The 11,315-nt window shown below is 38.6% G+C and overlaps 1 protein-coding gene across 4 annotated transcripts in view; it reads left to right on the top strand.

Moving 5' to 3' along the window:
* Window positions 1-11,315, top strand: part of LOC118822010 (glycogen debranching enzyme-like) — a 36,249-nt gene that overhangs the window by 22,384 nt on the left and 2,550 nt on the right. For 2 of the 4 annotated variants that reach the window (XM_036590789.1, XM_036590779.1), the window contains exons 20-31: window positions 1,074-1,208; window positions 1,347-1,477; window positions 1,585-1,721; window positions 1,809-1,942; window positions 4,277-4,452; window positions 4,574-4,676; window positions 5,122-5,347; window positions 8,626-8,737; window positions 8,842-8,977; window positions 9,079-9,191; window positions 9,322-9,533; window positions 9,648-9,745. In XM_036590789.1, the coding sequence (XP_036446682.1) occupies window positions 1,074-1,208; window positions 1,347-1,477; window positions 1,585-1,721; window positions 1,809-1,942; window positions 4,277-4,452; window positions 4,574-4,676; window positions 5,122-5,347; window positions 8,626-8,737; window positions 8,842-8,977; window positions 9,079-9,191; window positions 9,322-9,533; window positions 9,648-9,745 (1,713 nt within the window). Of the gene's footprint in view, window positions 1-1,073; window positions 1,209-1,346; window positions 1,478-1,584; window positions 1,722-1,808; window positions 1,943-4,276; window positions 4,453-4,573; window positions 4,677-5,121; window positions 5,348-8,625; window positions 8,738-8,841; window positions 8,978-9,078; window positions 9,192-9,321; window positions 9,534-9,647; window positions 9,746-10,300; window positions 10,770-11,315 lie in introns of those variants that run through there. The other 2 variants (XR_005008394.1, XM_036590799.1) reach the window with 2 other exon arrangements.

Here is an 11,315-nt window from a genome sequence, read left to right as displayed (position 1 = left end):
TCTTTTATATAAAATAATTTGAATAATCTTTAACACAGGACTGCTAGAGAAGCCTTGCTGGCTCATTTTCATGTATGTCGCTGAAACAGGACCATTTTTTAACATATGTTTATCAGCTTTGCTACAGAAATCTTTTAAAGTGCTTGGTTTGGTTCGCTGAAATACGTTGCCTGGGTCGCATCCAAGCTGTGATCCACCAGTTAATGACCCCTGGCCAAAGGGTACTTACTGCAGCATGTCTATACATAACATCTCCAAAGTCCAACACAGATATAACAGTAGCCTCCGCTATCATCTGTCTACTGTAGAATGGGAAACATTATTTATTTATGTAAAGCATTTTCCAAGCTTTTTCCTCAATTTCCTAGCAAGTGTATTTACATGATATCTAAAGTGTTCCATTCACCACTCGTCATGCCTAAATGCTAGTATTCTATGACTCTTTCATCAGAGTTTAGAGTAGTTATGTTCAAATTAACACTGTCAATGTTTTTTAGCTTTAGGAAACACTATGAATTTAGTTTAATCTGCGTTCAGTGTAAGTTTACAATTGTAGAATGTAATTTGTATGGCAGTGAAAGGACTTTTGAAAGTTCACCGTAGCAGACTATAGAATCTGATTAGCAGTATGAAATAATGTTGTCTGCACGTAAATGTACATCACAGTCAATTACAAATGAAACAATATTACTGATATACAGTGAAATAAATATTGGACCCAGAATTGAAGGCTGAGGCACACCTCTGAAAAAGTTCTATTTCATTAGGTAACACATTGCCATGTATCATCAAGGTGTTTATGGAGTGAGTAGTGCCGCCAAAGCCAATACAACATAATCTTCCTAGAAAAAGCGAATGGTCAAGCATGTCAGCTTTCAACAGATCAGTAAACAGAGCAGCGCAATGTTTCCTACTGTCCATAGCAGTAACAAGTTTAAGGTCCTAGATCAGACACATGCATGATCTGTGGAAATGCAACCTTAATTAGAATTTTGTGTACTGTTCTTTGCTCTCCTGAACAAGCTCTTAGCTTTACAATTAATCAGGTTTTTGTTCGCTGTTGTCTATAACAGGGTGAGTCTGGATCCAAAATCTCGGGACAATGTGGGCTTCTTGCGCACTCAGCTCTCTCAGTTTAATCGCCTGTACAAATCAGGCAGTCTAACTGACCCCAATGTTCCTGGAATTCTAAAGATTTCCTTGGAATTGTAAGTACTTTGCAATCATTCTTTTCATCCAAGCTTGAGTTCTGAACTCTGTAGGTGGCAGCTCAGTTGCCGTATATGAACGCTTTCAGATTGAACTGTGATTGTGATGAGTGTATTTTGTGCATTCTCTGCACTAAGCCTCATGTCTAAGCTGTCCTTGGCTGATCTGAACGTGTTACTGTTCCGCTGCGATGCTGAGGAGAAAGATGATGGTGGAGGATGCTACAATATCCCATCCTGGATGGCGTTGAAGTACGGAGGCCTTCAAGGTATAAAACACCCACAAGTTACTCACATTTTCACATTGTCATCACTGAAGTCTAACTGTTCTCTTTGTGAAATTTGTCTACAGTATAATGTCAAATTATGTATGCAGGTTTTATGTCAGTGCTATCAGACATTCGGCCCAAGAATGACCTGGGGCACCCCTTCTGTGACAACCTAAGGCAAGGCGACTGGATGCTTGACTACATTAGCTCTCGGCTCATGAATAAAGGTGGAGCTCTGCGGGAGGTAGGACATTATCTCTTCTTGACTTAATCCACAGTTTTATTCCTCTGAAATTTCTGCTCTTATTATGTTGCTTTTAAATTGTCTCAGGTGGGGAAGTGGTTCCATGCCATGTTTACCTACCTTAAGCACCTCCCACGCTATCTTGTACCATGTTACTTTGATGCCATCATCGCTGGAGCCTATGCCACAGCCGTGGATGCTGTGTTTAAAAACATGTCAAGGTTTGTGTCTGACGCTCAACAGTTCTTGAAGGAATCATTCAGGAGAAAAAAAATAATTTACACAATTCTCACTTATCCGAATGTTGTCAGTTAACCAAGACACATTTGGTGTTTGATATTTGCCTTGGTCTAGGTTTTGCCCCAGACTACAATCCTTGCAGTTGCTTGTTGTGGAATTGTTATTTTTAAACTTGTGGATTTTTAGCTGGTGCATTTTTGGCAAAATGGCAAGCCTTGACCCACCTTTCTCATAGAGCTAGGTCTTCCCTGGAAGCTCCTTTTATATGCAAGATGTTTTTTTTTTAAGTAATGATATGTAAGATTATGTACCTTTTGATTTATTCCTTTTCCATCCCTCCAGTCTTTCATATACTACTCTGACTGTTCCATAAACTCCAGTTATACCCTGTTGAATTTTAATTATAATTGAATTTAATTAATAATTTCACTGTTTATTAACCCATTTATTTTGAAAATACATGCTGAAACCTTTATATACTAAATCAGTTGATAGTTACATTGATTTTTATTTCATTTATCTCTCTGTCTCTCAGTTTCTGTGCCTCTTTTAATCTCTTCCTTCTTTGTCCTCAAAGATTACTGAAAAAGCACACATTAGAAATACTTCATAAAGATCTGTTTCTACCAAACCCCAGCTAACAGGAAGGAAGATACTCATACAGTTAACCAGACACAATATAGCAAAATGTACCTACTGATTTCTGGATTACATTACATGTTACTGTGCCATCAATATTCTAGTTAACAGTGAACTTTCTCATGCTGGTTGCAGTGTGTTATAAATAGGTAACACATTACAACTTTGAACTGCTATTAATTTCTCGTCTAATTGCTAATATAGCACCTACAGAGCCTGTAGCCTAAACTGAGCAGCTACTATAAGCAGACTAAAGCATGCTGATTTAGCTAGCAACAATACGAGCGGTCCAAATAGAAAACAAGTCATGGGGGTTGCATTTTACAATCACAATCTGCTAATTAGCCTCATAAACTCTCACATTTAATGTTGTACATTAGCCTACGGTATGTGTGTCACATTTCAAGAAGTCAAAGTCGCTCTGGGTAATGGTTGCCAAGCAGTGATTGGAGGGCTGAGGAAATAAGGCAGAGCGTGGCTTAGAGCATAATGATTTGATTAGCCATAACACAGAAACAGGACTCACAGAAAACAAATCATTATCTTAAAAAATGCGACTTAATAAATATTATCTTCCCATTTGATTGGGAAGGCCTGTGAGGGTTGTGCCCCTGAGTGGCTGCCGCATTATCAAAATGGTGCATGTTTCCAAGTTACGCCTCATGAATGAGGATATGTGAAAAAACTACTGAGCTCCAGACCTCAGTGTCCTCATTGTTACACTACCATTCCAAAAGTTTTAAATCAAGCAAAATGAAATTTGTTGAGGACACATGTATGAAATGATCTTATTATGCTGATACTCTGTAGGTTCCAAACAATTTGTGGAATTGTGGAAAAAATGAAGAAAATTTTGATAATGAGCAGTGCTGGAGATGTTTCAATAATAATTAAGTGCCTCAAGAATGACCTTGTAATAAAATGAACATCCAAAATGCCTCATTTTCAAAAAATGGAGACAAATTCTTGCTGGTCAAACAGCTATTCATAATAATTTCATGCTGAATAATTACTAGAAATAGATACTATAACTGTACTATACCAAAAGCTTTTTTCTTCATTTGAATTAGTTTGATAACTTACATCAAACAGAAGGTGTCAAATATATATATACATATAACTGACACATCAAACTGCTAATGCACATCCTCTTTCTGTTCTCTCATTCTGCGAAAACTTTATGCAAATGAACTAAGCAGCGACCAATCACTTTGTTGATGTGTGGCGCAGTAACTAATTGTTTCACGTCCACAGTCACTGAAGTGCACACTGGGTGGGTGATATAACAGTTCCTAAAAACGTCTTATTGTGTTAGATGATTTATTACTTTAGATAAAGACATCATTATTACGTTAGATGAAGTTTGAAAACAATATTAGGCTGCTTTGGGACTGCTTGTGTTTAAACAATGCCCCCAAAGTGGCCAGCAGGTGAGGGAAGAGGGTCAGCTCACTGTGATGAAAATGCAGTGTCAAACAGTGCATGGCTACTGTAGAATAAAATATCTAAAATAAAACATATATCCCTTGTCCCTGAACATATGTTTAAGGTACCATTCAGAACATAACCAGTGCTACTAATTTTCCCATCCATTAAAGATGAATATTAAATAGTATGTGGAACAGGAGGTGCTGTGGGATTGTGCTACATATTCTTATTGTTTCTGGAAATGGCAGCTTTGTGCAGAGCGGATCAACCCTTGTGAAGCAGTTGGCGCTGGGCTCCGTGCAGATGTGTGGCGTGGGCCAGGTCCCTGCCCTGCCTCCTCTCTCTCTCACCTTAGAGGACGTCCCATATCGCCTGAACCCCTTCACTAAGCAGGAGGAACAGTGCTGTGTGTCTCTGGCTGCAGGTACGGAGTAGAGGAAAACTCATTCTTTCATAGACTGGTCATGTGGATAGATAAAGCAGGGAAGAGACATGTTTTGCATCTTGTAGAATTCACTTATTGAATCCAGTTCTCTCTTATACAGGCCTTCCTCACTTCTCATCTGGGATCTTCCGCTGCTGGGGCCGTGACACCTTCATAGCCCTACGTGGCCTCTTGCTCATCACAGGAAGGCACATAGAGGCAAGGTGTGTTTTCCATATGCAAACATGAAAACTGAACGGTTGCGGTTTAATGGGATGTCATTAATGAAATCAGTGTCAGTCACAAGTAAGTGGTAGCGGATTGCCTTGGTTGCGAACAATGGTCATTTTCACATATTAGCCTTTTTGGCCTACATTGAAAAACTAAGAAAGAAATCTGAATATGTGAAAATGAAACTTGCTCTGTTTAGGGGGTAGGAGGGATTCTCTTTCAGAATTCTCTGTCGACAGTGACCTCGCCCCCCTTTCCAAAATAAAATAAAACTCTACACTGTGCACATAAATGTCATCCCATCATTATAAATACAAATTTGCATGAATGCATATACGCCTGCTTTGTAGGTCTGCTGATGTTGCTAGAAATAAATGAAAACTAGTAAAGAGTAGTTATAAAAAAATGAAATTAGAATTAAATGTTTTCTATGCACAGGAACATCATCCTGGCCTTTGCTGGTACTCTGAGGCATGGCCTGATCCCCAACCTGCTAGGGGAAGGCGTGGGTGCACGTTTCAACAGCCGGGATGCAGTGTGGTGGTGGCTGCAGTGCATCCAGGACTATTGTGCAATGATCCCCCACGGCACAGGCATCTTGTCATGCCCTGTGTTGCGCATGTACCCCACGGATGACTCGGAACCTCAGCTTGCCGGCACTGTGGTAAGGACTAAGGAACTGTTAATTGTTGCTACTTCTTACACTTGCAAGTCTCCTAAGTCAGGGTGTTGTCAGTCCTGGTCTTGGAGTAGCGCAGTTTGATTTTTTTCCCTGCTCTAACACACCTAACCCAATTAACAAACCCTCCTGAGTTGAAGTTGGAGTGTTAGAGCACAGAAAACACTAAGGTCTTGTTTCATTACTATTGTAATATGCCGCCTTCAAAATGTCACCTTCATTACACAGGTGACCACTTGTACAAGGGAAGGAGGGGACAGTAAGGAGCAGAATTTTTAATCTGAACACATTCACCCTTAGCTAGGTTAGCCTCAGTGAGCTAATTAGCTAATCATGCAGACTTGAAGTCATCAATGATGTAAATCTTTGCTTTGTCTGGCTGTAAGCTTTGATTTAAAACTGTTGTATTACCTGTGTTTTTGTTGTTGCTAGCTGTCTAGGCTTTAGACTGGCTTTGCATGGTGAAACCTACATGCAACTAGTTGCATGTGATGAGCTACCTGCAACAACTTGACAGTGCCATGAAGCACATTTAATTACTCCACGGACCATTTTTTGATTTCCTTACCATTCTTGCAACAAAGTCATATGACTGGTGTAATTTCCATAATTACAACATATTTATCATTGTAAATTTCTTCCATTTTATATATCTGTCATTTGTCTATGTTTTTATCTGTTGTGTGTATGTCAAGTCTGTCAAAATTACTGCTTAAAGCAGCACAATATACGTTTTCTTTGTTAAGATTGAAAGAAGTAGCAGTACTGAGTCCTGAGGTGTAAAAACACCCTAAAATATGCTGTGCACATGCTGCTGCAAGTCACCCTATATATGTATGTAAAGCAGGAGTTTTTCGGACCACATCATACACTTTTTTATGTATTCACAGTAGTAGATAGTAGATAATTTACTTACACCCTACATGTAATCCATCAAGTTTTGACTGAGTTCTTTTTTAACGCTCTTTCAACACACTCGCAAACATCAGATTCATTTACCTGTGGGGGTCAGAAGCACAACTAACATTTGAAAATATTCTTCTGCATGTTGCTTGCAATTACACACTTCCACCAGAGGGGTCTCCAAATCCCCAAATCTTAGGCAGTGCAGCTTTACATAGCTTTTACAGTTTGATGAAAGTATGTCAGTCACTGTGATCATGTGATCTAGTAAAGGTATTTTGATTGACTGGTTCATGAAATTTGTTCCAAGAAGTTGAGATGCTTGCAACTGCTGTGGTTGACATGCAAATAAGTTGCAGGATGCTTTACATTATTGTAGTCTAGTTTCACATAAGGTTTCAAGCAACAAAAGTTGAATAAAAGTTTCACCATGTAGCCTCTTAGCTTGCTAACTACTTAACTTTGCTTGCTTCCTAATGATGTTACATAATGTGCTCTGCTTATAAACAGCTTACCTGACATCCTTTTGTTTGAATTTTCTGGGCGGATTCTGCTGCTGAAGTCGACACTGTAATAGTCTTTACTTGAACTAATAAAGTAGTGGAGAGGCCTTTAAGATGCCGTCATAGATTGCCCTGAAGGAAAATGGCAAGACCAAGTTGACGAGGGCATGTTAAAATAAATACTGAAATGGACGACACAATGACAACACAACTACTATTCTGTGAAACTGGGCTTTATCCTTGAGATAAATCCTAATCGTTAGCATTTAGAAAAGACAGTGTGCTTTGCAGCTTACAAAGGACAGAGGAGGCGTGGGTTTACCAAATTTCAAAAAGTACTACTTTGCAGCTCAGACAAGACCCTTAATTCTCGCCTGAAACCCTGCTTACCAAGCAAGATGGATGGATATAGAATCGTCATTGATAAAGAACCCCCCTATCCAGGCAATAATAGGAAATAGTGATTTAGTCAAAAAAGTAGACATCATAGAGAATCTTTGGATAAAAAGCCAATTAAAAATTTGGACTAAAGTAGTAAAAGAATACAATTTAAGTGAAATGTTGAAAGTAATTAGATGGTGCACCAATGATTCTGAGTTCATACAAAATAAGCTAGATAGTAGGTTCAAAATTTGGCTGACAAAGGGTATAACAGCATATTGCAATATTATGGAAAGAGGCAGATTGAGAGATTTTCAATCTCTGAAAGAAACATATAACCTTGAAAATCAGGACTTTTACTGTTATCTTCAATTACAACATTATTTTGATAAAACAATTAAAGATGATACACTCAATAGTATTAATGATGAAATACTAAATTTGTTTATCAGAGCTTATCAGTCTGAGGCTCACAAAGGAATCATATCCAAACTGTATAAAAGCTTAACAGTAAAGGAAGGAAGTTCGACAGAGTATGTAAAGCAAAAATGGGAAAAAGAGAGCAGTATTACCATTATAAGTAAAATATGGATTAAGATATGTGAACTTCACTGGAAATGTACTAATTCACATGTTTGGAGAGAATTTGGGTGGAAGTGTGTTATTTTTTATTACCCCGAAGCAAAAACCTGTGGAAAATCAGGGATGTTGGAGGAAGTGTGGCTAGCAGGAAGCCGGTTACTGGCATGTATTTTGGGAATGCTCAGTATTAAGACATTTTTGGACAGAGTTGCACAAAGTACTGAAAAATATATTTAGTTTAAAATTTCTGTGTAAATTTGATACACTTTTTCTAGGGGTACTGGGTTTTGATGTGGCAAGATCGGACAAATATTTATGGATTATTCTATTAATTGCAAGTAAAAAAGTTATAACAAGGAGGTGGCTGTCTCCTGATCCTCCTACACTGGGTGACTGGATAAACCTGGTCAATGAAATATATCTAATGGAAAAAATTACTTTTTCTTTTTTACTTTACAAACAGAGTTTGTACAGATACATTGTGAGTACTCCCTCATTTTTTTTCCTCCCCCTTCTTCTTACCTGACCCTTTTATTTTTTACCCAAGGCATCTTCTCAGGTTTTAATGTATATAGTTATTTGTTTACTTTTACAGAATGACAAAAAGAAGGGGAAAAAAAAAGATTTGTTAAAGAATAAATAAGACAGAGAGATATAGATCACAAGGTATATGAAAAGATATATAATTGGAAATTAACACGTGCATGGAATTGTATGTTGTCATTGCATGCTTTCGAATGTCTCACCTAGAAAAAAATACAATAAAACAAAAGAAAAGACAGTGTGGCACTGGGAAAGATTTGCTGTAGAAAAACAGAATAATGCTTTGCTCGTCCTGTCTGAGCTGGAATACCGGAATTTTAATGCTCTGTTCATGTGAATTCTTATTCTCAGGACCAGCCTTTGTACGATGTAATCCAGGAGGCCGTACAGCGTCACATGCAAGGAATTGAATTCAGAGAGAGGAACGCTGGACCACAGATCGACTGCAACATGAGAGATGAAGGTTATTTAGCCTGATCACACCATCATAGCCTGTGAATACCCATCGTCCCATAAACCTATACTGTGCTTAGCTGTGTACCTTCCTTCTACCTACCTATCTATCAGGATTCAGTATCAAGGCTAAAGTGAATCCAGACACAGGCTTTGTGTATGGTGGAAATCGCTTCAACTGTGGGACATGGATGGACAAAATGGGAGAGAGTGACAAAGCAGGCAATCGAGGGATACCAGCCACGCCCAGGTACTCCAGCCATAGCTGGACTTATTCTCCTTAGCTGGAATCAAGGCGAGGCTTGCCGTTTCCTGGTAATGTCAGTAAGGTCAGTGTAATGTGTTTTTCAGGGATGGCTCTGCGGTGGAGATAGTGGGTCTCTGCAAGTCCACTGTACGCTGGCTGATGCACTTGAATAAGAACGGTCACTTCCCCTATTCCTCTGTCAGTGTCCATAGAGATGGTATGTCTCAGAGTTTGGAGCACAATGAAGACTAAACTGTATTGTTGCTAAATATGGAAGTATTGTATCAGTATCATGAAAAATCATTCTTGACTCATTCTTTAGCAAAGCATGACCACTGATGTGCCAGGTGAAACCCAAACAGTGTCCTATGAGGAGTGGAATCAGAGAATCCAGGATAACTTTGAAAAGATGTTCTATGTATCACCTGATCCAGAAGACCCAAATGAGCAAAACCCAGACCTGGTTCACAAAAGAGGCATTTACAAGGACAGTTACGGGGCCTCCAGCCCCTGGTGTGACTACCAGCTCCGACCCAACTTTACCATTGCCATGGTGGTGGTAAGCTCTGCTTCACTGGTCAGAAGATGTGGCAATAGTTTAGATGAGTACATTGGAGAGGTCTTTGATGTGTATAGGTTTGAGTGCTGTTTTGAAGTATACTCTGTTTCTCAGGCTCCAGAGTTGTTTACAGTAGAAAGAGCATGGACAGCTTTACAGGTAGCTGAGAAGATGCTGCTTGGGCCTCTGGGAATGAAGACCTTAGATCCAGAGTGAGTGAAACTAGAATTTTCTATGTTCACTGTACAGTGGAAGCTTGTTTCCTATAATAGCATCTAGCTAAAATGCTAGTGGAACATTTTAATTTATCAACAGAGCAGGGACACAGCAACAACTAGTGATGCTCATACCAAATCATTTGTACTGTTTGAGCAAAATGAGTCAACTGCTCCGATCTGATGTGACCTGATGTCACATAAGGTAATGGATTCAGGAATGTTTGAGCATTAGGTGCAAACTGACAGCTTAGTCCAAAACAAAATACATCCAGTTTTGCTTTTGGAAATCACAAACTTACTTTTTCTATGCATAAAATAGAGCCCCTTCATAAGCTTGATATGTGTGGTCTATAAAGGAATAAAACTTTTAGATATTCTGCTAAGCTTAGCCCATTTATTTACATCATTCAACAGCTGTTGAGAATTGAATTAAAGATGAATCCAGAAACAAGAAAAATTATCTATTTTAAAGCACTTCTTGCAGTTAATTTCAGCGTTTCATCAGTTATGCATAAGAATACAGGGTGACTATATGTCCTCTTCTTCCAGGACATGTCCTCCTCTTTTTTGGAGCTAAAAATACATCTGGCTGGGATGCCTAAATGTCTGGGATGTTGATGTTTACTTCCTACAGTCCACCCTGAGGTGCTTTCCTGTCCCAAGTGTCCTCTTGTTTAAAAGCAAAAATATGGTCACCCTAAAAAATGAGACATATACTATCTCTTTTACTGTATCCAGATGCAGCAGAGGTTCAAATCAGTCTGACTGTACCGAGGTGAACGTGATGACGCAGGGAACATGCACTTCAAACTATTTTGAAATCTCTGCTTTGAAACACGAGTTTCAAAACAATCAAAACATTTGAAATTATCTTGCTCACTTCTACTATTATTAGCAACAACCAGAGTGTGTTTTTTATTTATGCAGTCATTTGAACAGCCCTAGTCAAATTACTTTTTTGCTGATTTTCTGCAACCCCTTTTCCAAACAAGTTGGGACCCTGCACAAAATGTAAATTAAAAAAGAATGCAATGATGTGCATATCATTTAAATCCTATATTTAATTGAAAATAGTACAAAGATAACATATCAAATGTTGAAACTAGAAATTGTATTTTTTTTTTTTACAAAAAAAAGATATAAATACATAAAATTTAAAATTTATGCCAGCAACACATTTCAAAAAAGTTGGGATGGGGCAACAGAAGACAAAAAAGTTGTGTAATCCAAATACCTAGAGGAGCATCTCACAACGAAAAACCACTGTCTGTGAATACAGTTTGTGGCTGCATCCACAAAAGTTAAAACCATGCAAAGTAAAAACCATATATAAACAGGATCCAGAAATGCAGCCACCTTCTCTGGGCCTGAGCTCATTTAAGATAGACTGAGGTGAAGTGGAAACATATCCTTTGGTCTGGTGAATCAAGAATTCTTTTTGGAAATCATGGATGCCGTGCCTCCGGGCTAAAGAGGAGAGTGTCCATCCATCTTGTTATCAGTGCACAGTTCAAAAGCCAGCATCTGTGAAGGTATAGGGATGCATTAGTGCACATGGCATGGA

Source organism: Colossoma macropomum, unplaced genomic scaffold (assembly GCF_904425465.1).
Source record: "Colossoma macropomum unplaced genomic scaffold, Colossoma_macropomum, whole genome shotgun sequence".
In the NCBI taxonomy this organism is placed as follows: Eukaryota; Metazoa; Chordata; class Actinopteri; order Characiformes; family Serrasalmidae; genus Colossoma; species Colossoma macropomum.
Note: the sequence above shows the minus strand (reverse complement) of the source record. Positions and strands in the feature narration are given on the sequence as shown.